Source organism: Loxodonta africana, chromosome 5 (genome assembly GCF_030014295.1).
Source record: "Loxodonta africana isolate mLoxAfr1 chromosome 5, mLoxAfr1.hap2, whole genome shotgun sequence".
NCBI lineage: Eukaryota > Metazoa > Chordata > Mammalia > Proboscidea > Elephantidae > Loxodonta > Loxodonta africana.
In genome coordinates this window covers 27,692,331-27,710,517 of record NC_087346.1, presented here as the reverse complement: position 1 = coordinate 27,710,517, position 18,187 = coordinate 27,692,331, and the positions used below count along the sequence as shown (strand labels likewise).

The window sequence follows — 18,187 nt, the reverse complement described above, 5'->3', positions numbered from 1 at the left end:
GCCACTTGAAGTTACTTTTTAATTGGGCTAGTTACATAGAGCTCTTGACATCCTAAAATTTTCAAGCTAACATACCCCTAAAAGGTGTTTTATCTCAAATAACTGGAATAATCATTTCACTCACATGAAATTTATCAGATTAAAATCACACTGATGTTAATTATTTTGGTGTCTGTGTTTGTTGTAGCAAGTCTGCCAACGTTTTTTGGTGTCCCTTTATCCAGTTCTTAAACACGTTCAATTGTGGGCACTAAACAGGCACTCTACTTGAGCTGGCACAGTGTGGTAGAAGGTCAGTTTCCTAGCTGTATTCATCGTCTGCAGACGCAGCCCTCACCATTTCCAGTCATGTCACATTAAGATCTCTCCATCCTAACTGTAACAGAAATCTGCACAATATTTGACAGTTACTGGAATAGGCTGATTTTAGGTTCAAAAGGTATGATAAGAAGTCTTTATGTGTGACCTAGCATTAAGCTATATGGGAACTGCTTTGAACTGATCTAAGTCATTTTGGTCATGTGTAACTGTTAGGTTCTTTAAGGTAGTAATAGCTGCCAACAGTTACAGGTAGGTGAGTGATCCCATTGCTCTTGAGTTAATTCTGGCACACAGGCACCCTAGTGATAATGGGCCTAATTCCCTCACAACCTCACTACCAGGAACTTGTTAGAATAAAAGCAAGTCAGACCAAATTCAGCTATACAAGTAAACATTTATTAACCTAGTTTTTAGCAAACAGAACAAAAGATTGTACAACCTGCTTGGTAAGCTCAATCAAGTCCCAGTTCTGTGCTCTAGATACTTCAACCACACCTTGCATAAAGGGTTCTTTAGGCAGATGCAACAATACCTGGAAGTTGTAATTGTTAACCTTATAGTCAGCATTAGGCAATCAGAATTCTCCAAAATCAATCTTGGACTTGACTTTAGCCCTAAGCATCTCTAAAAGGTAGATTATGTAGAGTTTACTAGATGTTACACCCTGTCTCTATGGGAGGAGAATATCCCCAAAATATCTTAGCCAATTCACATATATCAAATGTCACTAATTCCATCAATGAGAGCCCATTTCTGATATCCCCTAAGGCTAGAAGAAGTTGTTTCTGAAGTCCTTAGAGTAGAGCTGCTTTGGGAGTGTGGCCTTTTTGATTAAACGCTAGCTAATCATCCCCTGGAATGTAAATTCTCATTAACTAACATGTACTTAGATAAATTAGATTGTAAACTCCATTACAGCAAGGATTTTTGTGTTTTGTTCACTGCTATCCCTAAAACACTGCCTGGGCCACAGTAAGCACTCAAATTATCTCCTGAATGCGGAAATACTACCCAGCACCTGCTGAAGTATTTAAGTAAGTTACAGATATAAAAATCAGGCTTTGGTCACAAGCATCTTTAATATAACCACAACAGGAAAAAATAGTTCTGAAATACATGGTCCTATTTTAGGGAACTCAATGGTTTAAAAAGGAAAAAGAGGAGGCCTCCAAGTAAGAAAGAGGACATAAAAGCTACTCTTCCAATACTGGGTATTACCTACTTTCTCTTAAGTTTGTGTCCATCAACCGTAACACATCTTTTCTTAACACAGTCCTACTTAAATCTAAAAAACTCATAGCCGATACCTTGTGGGCCAGCAGTTTCTGTTAAGCTTTCTGTTATTTACAGTCTCTTAATGCATCTTAAGAACACCTTGTTCTTTCTCTCCAACTCCTGTCCTTGCTTTTGACTAATTTACTTTTGAATTTATAAATACCTCACCATGTTTTTATTTCACCATATTATTTGCATTCTATTAAACCTTGACCAATCATTAAAATATTAAACAAAAGAATGACTATATTTGCTAATTAATACACTAAGCCCTTAAGTACAAATACTTTTCTATTTAGGCCCTGTAAAGCCATCAAATGTCTGAAAAGTTTTTAAACATGAACAAAAGGGTCTAGTTTTAAGAATTTAGTTATGAGTGAGATCACTCCCCTTTTAATACAGTCCCCAAATGAATAACAGAATGTGTAAAATGAAAAGAAGGTCCTTTAGGAGTCTGAAATTCTTCTGCTGCACAGTCCTGCCTGTCTTCTTTATTCAAGAAGTTTGTGGTCATTTTCAGAAGCCACTCCAGAAGCCAACTTCTTAATTTAGATACCAGGCAAACCAGTCTGTAAGAACCAAATATTTGTCAGCAATGTTTCCTTTTCCTTCCCACTTGAACACTTATATCAACTGCTGAAAATCTTGATTGTTCCAGAGTCACTTACCCATTACCAAATGATTTACATATGAATAAGAGCAAAAAATAAAAATGCCTATATTATTTCTTGTAAGGGATTCCGGAGCTAAAAATTCAGGTCTTAAAAAAAAAAAAAAAATCATCATACTTGAGGTATCACTACCAAAAAAAGGGGGGGGGGAGGGTGGAAACTCTCCCTTTACAAATGGCTTGACAGGACTTTATGGAAAGCCCGTCCCTTCCATTCTCTCCATTCAACCCTCTGCTTTCTAACTTGCCACATCATCCAAGATCAGAGACAATAAGGCCTGAAATACAATAAGCTTATGCCCAAATGTTTGCCAAAATTTGTGGATGGGAGGCGGGGGAACAAGGCAGTGATTGGCTATCAAGGAGTGCAAATATCAGAAGTAAAAACTCCAACTGAATATAAAATCTTGGACACATGGTACTCATAAGCATGATGACTTGAGAGGAGACAACTGACAGGAGCTAACATAACGAGTGAACAATCAACTCTAAAGTCTAGGAGAGCTGTTTAATGTCTAAATGGGCGGCACCGCTTTTCTTCCACAGGTCCCCCTGCTTTATCTTACTGCTTTGCTTCTGAACTTGTAGCTTTTCCCTGATTATCTGAGTCCTTTGCCCCTCTTTTTGTTTCATCACTGCCTCCTCCATTCTCTGAGTTCCTTCTTTTTATCTCCTGTCACAACTGCCTTTTCTCAAAGTGGTAGTGAAAATGGACGGCATGGATTTAAGGTATTTTTTCAAGTGGAATCTACAGAATTTTGTGACTTGTTGGTGTTTTGGGATGTATGGGTGTGTGTAAGAAAAGGGCAACGTCAGAGTTCCAGAGTTCTGGCAGAAGTAACTGGGTGGATAAAGTTGCTATTTACTTTCAGTACACTGAAACACTGAAAGAAAAGTACACCTGGCTAGGAAGTTAAGAGTTCAATTTCCGACATGTTAAGTTTGAGATACCGTCCTGGACTGCTCGTGGTAAAACAGCTGTATAACAATCGCTTTAGTTGAGCACTTACTACTGCCAGTCAACATGCAAATCGCTCTTAAATAAATCACTACTTTGTTTACCCTTAATACCCGTCTGACCCGGTTATTCAGTCTCAAATCGTAGATGAGAAAACAAGGTTCGAGTTAAACTTCCCCAGTTCCATAGCACAGGAACTCAAACCCAGCTGGCCTCATTGCAGAATATAAGAAGAAAAAAAATTATGAAGCCAAGTATCCTCCACATTCCTTTAAAGACCCTCCACTGAGGTGCCAGGGCAAGGCACTCACCCCAGTCCTCTAAACTCCCCAGCCACCCGACTCCGCCACTGTGTGACCTTAGACATATACAAACCCTCTGGAACTCAGTCCCTACCCCCCGCCCCCGCACCTCAAAAAAAATGTTGTAGGTGGTCTCCAACCCCCTCACCACTTCAACAAGCTATGGCTTCATTCAGGATACTCACCAGGGCATAAAATATACGAAGAAAAACACCACCAGGTCGAAAAGGATGAAGAGCCAGACGTCTAACCAGTAGGAGTGTTTTGGAATCCCGTTGGGCCCGGACTGCGGCTGCACATGGCGGCTCTGCTCCTGCCTCCCAGCCTCGCTCAAGCCTCGCCGCTCCCGGAGACCGTCCCGTTCATCCGCAGCCTCCGCGCCCACCTCCATCTCGATCCCGCCGCCGCACCGCAATTCGAGCACCTAGAAAAGCCCGTCCGCACTTCCGGGTGGGCCGCGCCGGAAACTGGATCGAGTCGGCCCGTCTGCGCTTTCCGCTGCTCCGCTCGCCCCCGGAAAGGACTCTGTGCCGGCCACTCCCAGCGCACAGGCGCCACGCCCGCGGTCGGCTGCCTCCGTGACAGCGGGCAGGTGGCACGGGCTCCACCCGGAAGCAGAAGGAGCAGGCCCGTCCACTTCCGCCCTGCTGCGTTCCGCCCCTTATCCTGGTGTTTCAGGTTCCGCTGGAGAAATACCTTCTCTCAGGACCGGAAATCACGATCGTGTTACGTGCTTATCAGGTGATGGTCTCCGCCCTGGAGCTACTTTTTGTCACCTCTCCATATTCCTTGTATGTCCTTATTCCAAGGTTTTAAGGAGTCCTGATATCGCAATAGTTAAGCACTCGGCGACTAACTGAAAGTTAAACAGTTCTAACCAACCAGCCGCTCTACGGGAAAAAGATCTGGCGATCTGTTCCCGTAAAAATTACAGCCTAGGAAACCCTATGAGGCAGTTCTACTCTGTCCTGCACTGTTGCTATGACGAAAAGCAGCACCACCACCGAGGTTTTGGGAAGGCACCCTTGCGTGGGTTTGGTACGGTCCCTAGCATTTTACACAGTACTAATGAAGTAGACGTCATAATTACAAGCAAAACATAAGAATTCTGCAGGTTAGTGAATTTAAGAATGATTCAAGGGTTGGGAAGTGTGATCCCAGCCAGATCAGAATCTATTACAAAAAAAAAATGATTGGCCAGTCCCTGGATTTTCCCTGGTACCTCAGATTTCAGATATCCTCTCCACTTGTCAGATTATGCATACTGAATTGTCCAGGAGGCATAAATGTAAAATGGTTCTATTAGTAGGATACTAGTGAATGAAGACTTGACTTTGTTGTGTTTTTAAATAAACTGTCATTAAATAGTCATGAGACTCCTTGAAGTGGGGATCACTCCATTTTACAGAATTAGAAAATGAAACACAAAAGGAGCAAATTGCCCAAGGTTGCTAAAGAATGATAAAGCCTAAAACTGACTAAAATCCAGCATTCTTAATGCTATTCTGCAGCTGTGTCACCTTGCTTAGTTTGCATCCAAATCAGTTGTCAGATAATAAAGACAAACATAGTATACTACGTTTTAAGAAAGATACTAACTGTCCTTTGCTTTGTAGGTTCTGGGAATGAGAATTAACTAGATCGTGTGATGTATCCCAAATTATCTGCTGGTTAGAAAAGACCCTAATTTTAAGTGACATTGAGACTTTACAAAAATTAGAGGAGGCAGGCAAACTGTCACCCCTACCTGACATGGAAGCATTCTCACTGGAAATTCAGGATCAGTTCTTTCTGATTAGTGGTATGTTGTTCACGTATGCCCACGAGTTGATCCCGACTCATAGCGACCCTATAGAACAGAGTGGAACTGCCCCATAGGGTTTCCAAGGAGCGATTGGTAGATTCAGTAACATTATTCAAATTGTTAGTGTAGAAGTAGCCTGACACAAACCAGAAAAGTTCTGAAATGGTCTTAAACTTGACCTTGGCAAAGAGACACATGCTAATCCATGAGTGGATGTTGGTAGTATAGTTGAATCTCCTCAGACAGGAAGGTCTGTCAGACTTGGAATAATGCAAATAGGGAGGGGCCATTTAGATTAATTTCGATTGGAAGATCCTATCATTTCTTCAGACACTACCCCTAAAAAAATCCTATTGATTTTTTTATTCCATATAATGGACAGAAATGAATTATAAGCAGTTTAATTTCAGAGGAATTACCTTACCAATATTCAGGTGTACTCTTAGCAACTAAAGAGTTTAGCATTTTCCCAGTCCCGCTGATTGTTTCTACTTCACAGTTTCAAGTAAAAAATATACACCAGGAACTACAGACTGAATTGTTACACTGCAGCTGTGTTTCAACACATTCATAATACCATCCTCAGAATTATTCTGATTGGGGTACAGTAGGGAAGATAATGTCTGGGAGTGCCGTGGCTATCAAGCCAAAGACAGTATTTTTAAGACGACATTACAAGTCTTCTGAAGTTCAGATGATGTAAATTCTCAGGAGGGAAGTGGTGACTTTATTTTTGACCTAAGGTAATGCAGATTTCTTTAGGCAGTTGTCAAGCCAGTATGTCCATATGATAAAGCACCTTCCCAATCATCCTAGGAATTAAATTATATAGAGTAAACTTTCCAACAGTAAAGAACCTTGTTTTTTTAATAATCATCTGGAAACATAAGTGTTTATCATAAGTAATCTCTTTCTTATCTTTCCTCTATCTTTTTCTCCTTTCCAAATTGGATGCCTGTCCCAACAATAAACTAGTTGATTGGTAGATCAAGTTATTTTGTTCTCTTCCATCATCGCTGCTTTACATACCTATGATAGTTTTCTTTGAGAGTTGTGCTACCTTCATAGCTAATTGCTGTTTGTTGCAGCTTCTCTTTTATCTTCATTTTGGCCCTTAGCAGTTCCCATCTCTATACCTTGCTATTAATCTGGCTCCACCCTACATCGCCAATCTGGTGCCCAACAAACACCCTTTGCTTCTGCCAGATTGCTTCCATCCATCTTCCTCCTAGAAACTATTCTCCTCTTGGCCTTTGGACTTCGGTGCACACTCTTTCCTTTGAACTGTAATGCTTCCATACTACTTAGTTATCTAGTGCTGCTATAATAGAAATGCCATAAACCATGGCTCTAACAAACAGAAATTTATTTTCTTACAGTTTAGGAGGCTAGAAGTCCAAATTTAGGGTGCTGGCTCTAGGAGAAGGCTTTTTCTTTCTGTCAGCTCTGGAGGAAGATCCTTTGTCTCTTTGAGCATCTGCTTCTGGGTGATCTTTATGTGGCTTGGCATCTGTCTTCCCCCATCTCTGCTTCTCTCACTTGTTTAATCTCTTGGATATCTCAGAAGAGATTGACTTAAGACACACCATACACTAGTACCCTAATCCTGTCTCATTAACATAACTAAGACAACCCATTCCCAAATGAGATTATAACCACAAGCATAGAGATTAGGATTTACAACACAAATTTGGGGGGGGGGGGGCACAAGTATAATATTCTACTCTTTGGCCCCCCAAAATTCATACCCTTGCCACATGCAAAATACATTTACCCCATCACATCATCCCAAAAGTCTTAAATCAACTTCAAGGAAAATTTCATCTTCTGAATCATCTAAATCAAGTATGGGTGAGACTTTAGGCATATTTCTTCATGGGGCAAAGTTCTTCATCTGTGAACCTATGAAATCTAGACTACAAGTTGTCTGTTTCCAAGTACAATGGTGGAACAGGCACAAGGGAGAAATTAGAGGGAAAGAATAAATAATGGGTACCAAGCAAGTCCAAAACCCATTAGAACAATTCACATTAGCTCTCAAAGCTTGAAATATAATTCTCAGTTCTTTGGGACCATCTGGGCAAGGGTCCCACCCTTCCAACTCTGGGTGTTGGCCATGTTCTCTGGATTCTGGGTGGATGCACCTTGGCCCTGGGCTTCAGCTCTGCCTTCCAGGCTCACTGGGGTGGCAACATTGCTTCCTTGACTTTGGGTAGCCCATTCTCCTAGTCCATCTGAATGGTGACACCACACCCTCGCCCTCAGCAGGCCCTATTCTTCTGCCCTTTGGGCATGGTAGCCGTGCCCCCTCAGCTTTGGGCAGCGGCCCCATCCTCTTGGCCAAACTGAATGGAAGCCACACTCTATGGAACCAACTGAAACCTAGGAGGGTGTGGCTCTACCCTTTGATACCCCAGAGGCTGTGGCCCCACCCTTTGAGACCAAGGCAGCTCTGCTTGCCATGCTCCCTCCAACAGTTCTGCTGATCCCTGAGCTGGTCCAGGGATGGCTCTTTTATTGGAGGACAACAGATATAGCTCCTTTGGCCTGTTTCCTGCCTGTAGAATTCCAAGAGGCAGGAAGTGTTGTATTCTTTTGTTCTTTCTCTGTCCTCTTCAGTCTAAGCTTATGGGTTGTCTGCTGTGGTAGTTGGTTAGACTCATTAGTCATAGGCTTAATCTCTTTACCAAAAGATTGTGTCACCACATCCTTGGTTAAAATTCTAGGCCATGTGCTCTTAGTTTGTACAACATAATTATCCAAATCTTGAAGTTTTGTTTTCATTTTGTACAGTTCATTTTTAAGTCCATCTCTTTCCTTTTGCATTTTACTGTAAGTGGCAAGGAGAAACCACACGGCACCTTTAAGATCTTGCTTAGAAATCTACTCAGCGAAATACTCAAGCTCACCAAACATTTGAACACAAGTCAAACAAGTTCTTTGTCATTGCATAAAAAGTATCACCCTTCCTCCATTGTCCAGTCATATGTTCATCATTTCCTTTGAAAGCCTCAGCAGAACATTTAATGCCCACATTTCTAGCAACATTCTGTTGCTGGTGCCATATGTATGCTCTAAGACAATAGATGCCATCTCTGTAGCACTCCTCACTTCTGAACCTTCACCAAAATTGCCTTTGATGTACATGATTCTACCAACAGTCTCTTCAGAGTAATCTAGGGTTTTACTATTTACTATTTACTATTAGGCACCTTAAAACTCTTCCAGCCTGTACCCATTACCCAATTCCAAAACCACTTCCACATTGTAGGTATTTGTTAGAGCAGCACCCCCACTTCTCGGTACCAAATTCTGCCTTAGTTATCTAGTGCTGCTGTAACAGAAATACCATAAATGGGTAGCTTTAACAAACAAAAATTTATTTTCTTAACAGGTTCGGAGGCTAGAAGTCTAAATTCAGGGTGTCAGCTCTAGGGGAAGGCTTTCTTTCTCTGTCAGCTCTAGAGGAAAGTCCTCGTCTCTTTAAGCTTCTGCTCCTGGGCTGTCTTTCTGTAACTTGGCTTCTCTCTTCCCCCATCTCCGCTTTTCTTGCTTGCATGTTTAATCTCTTTACATCTCAAGAGATCAATTTAAGACACACCCTACATTAATCTGTGTCATTAACATAACTAAGACAGCCTATTCACAAGTGGGATTATAACCACAGACATAGAGGTTAGAATTTACAACACAAATTTTGGGGGGACACAACTCTATCCATAACTCACACCTACCCAAATCCTACCCATGCTGTGGGGCCCAGCTCGTGCCAACTTCATAAAGTTTTCCTTACTACAACTCACATTGATCTGTCTGTTCCCAGTATTTCTAACATATCAGTTGCAAAACCTTCACATTTAGCTCTTTTTCAAGTACTTAATATGTTATGCTTTCTTTTTGGGGCAAGAGTTATCATCTCAAGATCAGGGCAGTGAATTATAGTTCCCATAGTTTTGCCTTACTTCGGTGCTAGTTATCTCCCTCTACATTTTGTAACAGCTACCTATTGAAAAGGCCATCTAGTAGACCTAGTCATCTTTCAAAGTTTCTGTACCTCCAAGTCAAAAAAATACTGAAATTTTCCTTTATGAACTGAACTTGCCCACCTTCTGTTCCTTCAACCCCATTTTACTTGCTCTTTTCCCACACTATGACCTAAATAGCTCTGACCTCTACCAATCTTTCTAGTCTACAATTTCAATTTTCACCAGCTCCTCTAGATCTGAATACTATGATCATCATTTCTCTAGAATATACTGGATGGGTCTGTCTCTATAAAATTCCCTGGAAAATCTGTGTACTGATAATCTTCACCTGGGTAACAACCTTCACTGTTTTGGCAGCTGATCTTTGAGTGTTTTTTTTTTTTTTTTTTTTTTTTTATGAGTATTTTATTGACTCCCTTTCATAATTTCCATATAAGTCGTTCTAAACCTTCTCTTTCTCTCTCCTTCAGTCTCCCACCTTTTCCCTTATCCTGTTGCCATGAAATACCCTTGATACCTACTTCCCTGAGGTGATTGAGACAATCCAGCTGACTTCCTTTAGCTTACCACATCTCCACCTTAAAGTTATTTTATATGTTCACATCAAAACATCACTTGATTCTGTCCCCTAGGAGTGAAACATCCTCCTATATGCCTAATCCCATCTTCCCTTATATCTTAGTGGAACTTCCTTCATCAGGTATTTCTTGCATCTACAACCTCTCTGTTTACTCTTTGTCCTTCCCTTGAGCTTCTAGTTTTTGCTTTTTTTTTTTTTTTCTGTAAGTTTCCACATATCTTTTGCTATACCTAGGGGGGAAAGGAAAAATTATAAAAATTTTTCTTTAAAAGATACTGCAGAGTTGTGGAAGCAAACAGGACTAGATAAGTTAAAATTCTATAGAAGGAAGATCTTCTCCCAGATGAGCAGAATTTGCTAGCTACTTTCTTCCACAGGAACATTTACCAAGTCTGAATCCGGGAGAAGAATTAGCCTTGGTCTAAGTTGAAAAGTTTTACTGGGAGGAAAAAACATAGCTTTGGATAGCCATGTGGGCCGGTATGGTAGATTAGAATCTAGAAGAGCCACAAAAGCATTGATATTCTCCAGTGGGACATTTCCTAAGTGTTGAAAGAGGTACAAGAGACTGGGAAACTGGGCTGGAAAGGCAGAATGAAATTTCTCACCTTGTAATTGGGAGTGTAGTGCTTAGGAGACAAAGACCTCTAGAAGAAGGGGCCCACAACAAACACATGACAGATCTCCCCTGTAAGTCATTGGAAACAGGAGGTAGGCTGCATTTTATTAAGGCTGCATCCAAATCCCTGATTTAGCACACTGCCCGATTGGTATGCCTTGATCACCCCTCACTCATTCTGCTTAACAGAAAAAAAAAAGGCAAACCTTCCTGGAAAAAAAATAGCACCAACTTCAGGCTCTATTGGTTTTTAATACATAATACCTGGCATTAAAAAAAAAAAAAAAAAATGTGAATCATGTGAGGAGTAGAAAATATAACCAATAGTCAAGAGAAAAAAAAATATTAGAAGGAAACCTACAAATAATTCAGATGTTGGAATTAGAAGACAAGATACTGAAGTCAAAGACAGATCAGTAGAAAAATACACAAACTGAATGAAGCACAGAGGAAAAAAAAGAATGGCAAGAACAGAACAGAGTTTAAGAAATGTGGTTGGGGAAGTCATCAAACTTGAACAAGGCAAAGTCATAGAAGCTTCCTAGACATATCCAAACACTTTGAGGGGCCAAATTACTGGGGCTGAGGGCTAGGGACCCTGATCTCAGGGAACATCTAGGTCAATTGATATAACATAGTTCATAAAGAAAGTGTTCTTTCATCTTACTTTGGTGAGTAGCATCTGGAGTCTTAAAAGCTTACAAGCAGCCATGCAAGGTACATCTATTGGTCCCATCCTGTTCAGAGCAAAGGAGAATGAAGAAAACCAAAGACAAAAGGAAAATAGTAGTCCAAAGGACTATTGGACCACATGAACAGCAGCCTCCACCAACCTCAGCCCAGAACAACTAGATGGTGCCCAGCTACCACCACCAACTGCTCTGACAGGGATCACAGCAGAGAGTCCCGGACAGAGTGGGAGAAAAATGTAGAAGAAAATTCAAATTCATAAAAGAAAAAAAGACCAGACTTACTGGTAAGACAGAGACTGGAGGAACCCCCAAGACTTTAGTCCCTGGACACCCAGCTAACTAAGAACTGAAGCCACTCCTGAAGTCCACCTTTCACCCAAACATTAAAACCACTGCCCTCGAGTCAACTCCGACTCATAGCGACCCTATAGGACAGAGTAGAACTGCCCCATAGAGTTTCCAAGGAGCACCTGGCGGATTTGAACTGCCGACCTTTTGGTTAGCAGCTGTAGCACTTAACCACTACGCCACCAGGGTTTCCTACCCAAACATTAGCCAGGCCTATAAAACAAACAATAACATGTGAGTAATGTGCATCTTAGTTCAATCAAGTATAGGAGACCAAATGGGCAACACCTGCCCAAAAACAAAGACGAGAAGGCAGGAAGGGACAGGATAACTGGATGAATGGACATGGGAACTCAGGGTGGAAAGGGAAAGGGGGAGAGTGCTGACACACTGAGGGGATTACAAACAATGTCACAAAACAATTTGTGTATAAAGTTTTGAATGAGAAGCTAATCACTGTAAACTATCACCTAAAACAATAAAATTAAAAAATAGAAATGTAGGACAAAGTCTAATGGTCTAGCATAAATGTAGTTAAAAGTCCAAAGGAGAGGAAAGAGAACATGGAAGAAGCAAGATTTCAGGAGGAAACGGCTGATTATTTTCCAAAATAATGAATAACATCAATCACAGATTCAAGAAACTCTGGGAAATACAAAGGAAACTATATCTAGGCTTATCGTAATTAAACTCCTGAAAACCAAAGATTAAAAGAAAATCTTAAAAGCAGACAGACTAAAAAGGCACATTACCTTCAAAGAGGCATCAATAGACCCATAGCTGACAATGGAATGATATAATTAAAGTGCCAAATAAAAATCAATCTCATCATTTCCTCCAGAAATCCAGTCCCTATTTCAGACTTTTCTGTTTATAGTCTACTAATATTTTAGTTATCATTGATTTCTTGAACTCCTACCTCTGACTTTAAATTACTGTATTAATTTATTAAAAATTTATTAATTACTTTAAATTACTAGTACCTCTTATTCCCCCCATCTGCCCCTCCTCATTTCCATTACTCTGACCCTTTCCTCCAGTCTTTTCCTGCTGCGATCCGTCCATCGCTCCATTACTACCTTTATATTCCTAAAGCAGAGCTCTCATCGTCTTTAAATTCCCATTTCAAATGCTTCCTCATTAAAATGTTTTCCTAATCCCTACTAGTCTGTCTTAGTCTGGAAGCTTAGCTGAAACCTGACCACCATGGGTGACCCTGTTAGTATTTGAATACCAGTGACATAGCTTCCAGCATCACAGCAACATGCAAGCCCCCACAGTATGACAAACTGAGCTTCCAGACTAAGACAGACTAGGAAGAAGGACCTGATGGTCTACTTCTAAAAAGAAATTAGCCAGTGAAAACCATATGAAGAACAGTGGAACATTGTCTGATAATAGTGCTGGAAGATGAGTCCCTCAGGTTGGAAGGCACTCAAAATATGACTGGGGAAGAGCTACCAAAGTAGAGTTAACTTTAATGATGTGGATGGAGTCAAGCTTTCAGGACCCTCATTTGCTGATGTGACGCAACTCAAAATGAGACGAAACAACTGCAAACATCCGTTAATAACAGGAATGTGGAATTTACGAAGTATGGATCTGGGAAAATTGGAAATTACAAAAAATGAAATGGAATGCATAAACATCCATATCCTAGGCATTAGTGAGCTGAAATGGACTAACTGGTATTGGCCATTTTAAATCAGACAATCATATAATCTATACCAGGAATGACAACTTGAAGAGGAATGGTGTTGCATTCATTGTCAAACATTTCAAGATCTACCCTGAGGTACAATGCTGTCAGTAGGAAAATACTCATATGCCTATAAGGAAGATCAGTTAATAAGACTATTATTCAAATTTACCCATCAACCAATAAGGCCAAAGATGAATAAATTGAAGATTTTTACCAACTTCTGCAATCTGAAATTGATCAACATGCAATCAGGATGCCTTGATAATTACCTGGTGATTGGAATGCAAAAGTTGGAAACAAAGAAGGATTGGTAGTTAGAAAATACGACCTTGGTGGTAGAAATGATGCCAGGAATCACATGATAGAATTTTGCAAGACCAGTGACTTCTTCATTGCAAATACCTTTTTTTCAGCAACATAAATGGGGACTATACACTTGGACCTCCCCAGGTGGAATACACAGGAATCAAATCAACTACATCTGTGAAAAGAGATGATGGAGAAGTTTGGTATCATAAGTCAGAACAAGGCCAAGGGCCAGCTGCAGAACAGACCATCAATTGCTCATACTAAAGTTCAAGTTGAAACTGAAGAAAATCAGAACAAGTCCACGAGAGCCAAACTACAACCTTGCGTATATCCCACCTTAATTTAGAGACCATCTCAAGAATAGTGTTCATTTGACCCACTGAACACTAATGAGTGAAGACTGGAAGAGTTGTGTAAGGACCTCAAGGACATCATACATGAAGAAAGCAAGAGGCCATTAAAAAGACAGGAAAGAAAGAAAATACCAAAATGGATGCCAGAAGACACTCTGAAACTTGCTCTTGAACATTGAGTAGCTAAACAAAAAGGAAAAAATGATGAAGTAAAAGAGATGAATAAAAGATTTCAAGGGGTGGCTTGAGAAGACAAAGTAAAGCATTATACTGAAATGTGTAAAGACCTGGAGATAGAAAACCAAAAGGGATGAACACACTCAGCATTTCTCAAGCTGAAAGAACTGAAGAAAAAATTCAAGCCTTGAGTTGCAATATTGAAGGATTCTACGGGGAAAATACTGAAAGACACAGGAATCATCAAAAGAAGATGAAAGGAGTACACAGTCACTATACCAAAAAGAACTGGTCAACGTTCAGCCATTTCAGGAGGTAGCATATAATCAGGAACCTATGGTACTGAAGAAAGAAGTCCAAGCTGCACTGAAAGCACTGGCAAAAAAAACCATGGCTCCAGGAATTGACAGAATACCAACTGAGATGTTTCAACAAACAGATGCAGCACTGGAAGTGTTCACTCGTCTATGCCAAGATATTTGGAAGACAGCTATCTGGCCAGCCTGATCGGAAGGGATCCATATTTATGCTTGTTCCCAAGAAAGGTGATCCAAATGTGGAAATTATCAAACAATATCATTAGTATCACATGCAAGTAAAATTTTGCTGAAGATCTTTCCAAAGTGGCTGCAACAGTATATCGACAGGGAACTGCCAGAAATTCAAGCTGGATACAGAAGAGGACTTGGAACAAGGGATGTCATTGCTGACATCAGATGGATCCTGGCTGAAAGCAAAATGTGCCAGAAAGATGTTTACCAGTGTTTTATTGATTATGCAAAGATGTTTGACTGTGTGGATCATAACAAATTATGGATAACATTTCAAAGAATGAGAATTCCAGAACACTTAATTGTGTTCATGAGGAACCTGTACATAGATCAAGAGGCTGTTTTTTGGACAGAACAAGGGGATACTGAGTGGTTTAAAGTCAGGAAAGGTGTGAATCAGGGTTGTATCCTTTCACCATATTTATTCAATCTGTATGCTGAGCAAATAATGCAAGAAGTTGGACTATATGAAGAAGAATGGGGCATCAGGATTAGAGGAAGACTCATTAACAACCAGAGTTATGCAGACAACAGAACCTTTCTTGCTGAAAGTGAAGAGGACTTGAAGCACTTACTGATGAAGGCCAAAGACTACAGCCTTCAGTATGGATTACACCTCAACATAAAGAAAACAAAAATCCTCACAACTGGACTAATAAGCAACATCATGATAAACTGAGAAAAGATTGAAGTTGTCAAGGATTTCATTTTACTTGGATCCACAATCAACATCCATGGAAGCAGCAGTCAAGAAATCAAAAGATGCATTGCACTGAACAAATCAGCTGCAAAAGACCTCTTTAAAGTGTTGAAAAGCAAGGATGTCACCTTGAAAACTAAAGTGCGCCTGACCTAAGCCATGGTGTTTTCAGGCACCTCCTATGCATGCAAAAGCTGGATGATGAATAAGGAAGATCGAAAAATAAACACCTTTGAATTGTGGTGTTGATGAAGAATATTGAATATGTCATGGACTGCTAAAAGAAGGAACAAATCTGTCTCGGAAGAAATACAGCCAGAATGCTCCTTAGAAGGAGAGATGTCAAGACTATGTCTCACAAACTTTGGACATGCTATCAGGAGGGATCAGTCCCTGGAGAAGAACATCATGCTTGGTAAATAGAAGGTCAGCAAAAAAGACCCTCAACGAGATGGATTGACAAAGTGGCTGCAACAATGGGCTTAGGGATAACAAGCATTGTGAGGGTGGCGCAGGACTAGGCAGTGTTTCATTCTGTCGTACATAGATAGGGTCGCTATGAGTTGGAACTGACTCAACAGCACCTAACAACAACAGTCACTACTACAGGTTGTGATTTCTCTTTCTATTGAATGTCTAAAGCACTTCTCTTGACATATTATCTGACACATTGGCTGGCTTTTTAGCACAACTTCATGTAAATTGTCTCCCCTGTTGGAGTCTTAAGTCCTTTTTAGGGGAGAAACTATATTTTTATCATCTTTTCAGTCTTCACAGTCCCTCAAACATGCCTTGAACGTGGAAAAAAACTAAATATTTATTCAACTGTATTTTGTTGTATTCTGCAACTACTAACATGATCCTGGTCAAAAATACTTGCTGATTTCTCTCTTTTATAACATGATAGTATAATGATACTACTATCTACCATTGCTGATATACCACTCTTGGTGGGAATAATTTCTGAGTTTTTTCAAGTACTAGTAATAGATGTGCACTGATTAATTCTCCACTTGTGTGGAGTTCTCTTCTTTAATTTCAGTAAATACTTTTTGAATACCTACTGTGTGTCAGGCACTGTCCCAGGATCCATAGGAGACATAGATGCAGTAACCATCCAATTCATTAGGAATACTAACTGAAGACAACTAACAGCAATAGAGTGTTCGAACACTGACACCGAGCCCTGAGGTTCTGCATAATTGTTTGGGTATTTGGAAAGCTTAGCAGGATGGTCTGTGAACGTACTGCAGTCCTTTTCCCTCTACCTGTCCACACAGGTACAGAAAGACTCTAACCATAAGAGCTCAGTTTATATTCTAAGGTTTCGTATAAGAGTTTATTCCAAAGAAGATATTCTCTGCTGCTTTTTTAAAATTTAAAAACAATTTCAATAGGCCAAAGCTACCTGATAGACATAGAGCACACAGATGCTGAATACCGCAACCTTGAAATCTCATTACAGCAATCAACCTGTGACTTGTTTTATTGATAGGTGTGGGCGGGACAGTCATTGAGGGTGGAGATTAAAAGGTTAGTCAATACATGACATATCGTTTCTCATAAAATAAACTTCCAAGATGTAGGTGTGACAGTATCAACAGAGGCATAAACTAGAATAACAGTGTTCAGTGAATGGATGCTGAGGTGATAACTGGTATATATTAAACATTGACTGAATCAGACTTATTTCTCAACGTGTTGATAGATGTTTCTCTGGGAGGTTGTTGTTGTTAGGTGCTGTCGAGTCTGTTATAGCGACCCTCTGACAACAGAATGAAACACTGCCTGGCTCTGCACCATCTTCACAATAGTTATGCTAGAGTCCGTTGTTGCAGCTACTGTCAATCCATCTTGTTGAGGGTCTTCCTCTTTTTTGCTGACCCTCCATTTTCCAAGCATGATGTCCTTCTCCAGGGACTTGTCCCTCCTGATAACATGTACAAAGTAAGTGAGATGAAGTCTCACCATCTTTGCTTCTAAGGAGCATTCTGGCTATACTTCTTCCAAGACAGATTTGTTTGTTCTTCTGGCAATCCATGGTATATTTAGTATTCTTCACCCACACCACAATTCAAAGGCATCAATTCTTCCTCAGTCTTCCTTGTTCATTGTCCAGCTTTCGCATGCATATGGCTTGGGTCAGGTGCACCTTAGTCCTTAAAATGATGTCTTTTTTTTTTTTTTTTTTTTTTAACACTTTAAAGAGGACGTTTGCAGCAGATTTACCAAATGCAATGTGTCATTTGATTTCTTGACTACTGCTTCCATGGACATTGATCGTGGATCCAAGTAAAATGAAATCTTTGACAACGTCAGTCTTTTCTCAGTTTATCATGATGTTATTTATGGTCCAGTTGTGAGGATTTTTGTTTTCTTTATGTTGAGGTATAATCCATACTGAAGGCTGTAGTCTTTGCTCTTCATCAGTAAGTGCTTCAAGTCCTCTTCACTCAGCAAGCAGGGTGTGTCATCTGCATATTACAGGTTGCTAGTGAGTCTTCCTCCAATCCTAATGCCCCATTCTTCTTCATGTAGTCCAGCTTCTTGGATTATTTGCTCAGCATACAAATTGAATAAGTATGCTGAAAGGATACAACCCTGACTCACATATTTCCTGATTTCAAACCACTCAGTATCCCCATATTCTTTTCAAATGACTGCCTCTTGATCTATGTACAGGTTCCTCATGAATACAATTAAGTGTCCTGGAATTCCCTTAACTTCTCTGGGAGGTAGGGTCCAGATCATTTTCTTCTTTGTGATTTTGTGTATTTTCCAGATGTTGACAGTGAATGTTAACTAGAAATTGGGAAGAAAATTGTTTGAAAACAAATAAG

At 40.2% G+C, this 18,187-nt stretch overlaps 1 protein-coding gene across 1 annotated transcript; it reads right to left on the bottom strand.

Annotated features, from left to right (window-relative positions):
* Positions 1-2,056: 2,056 nt before the first annotated feature.
* On the bottom strand, positions 2,057-4,137 carry C5H4orf3 (chromosome 5 C4orf3 homolog). The gene is made up of 2 exons (XM_003410497.4): positions 3,712-4,137; positions 2,057-2,165 (listed from the first exon to the last, which is right to left on the bottom strand). Coding segments are annotated over exons 1-2 (207 nt in total). The 5' UTR covers positions 3,918-4,137; the 3' UTR covers positions 2,057-2,164.
* Between the last annotated feature and the right edge of the window lie 14,050 nt (positions 4,138-18,187).

What these genes read in the sequence shown, in the direction of transcription:
- C5H4orf3 (XM_003410497.4), bottom strand. Translation starts at nt 3,917, where the DNA reads ATGGAGGTGGGCGCGGAGGCTGCGGATGAACGGGACGGTCTCCGGGAG.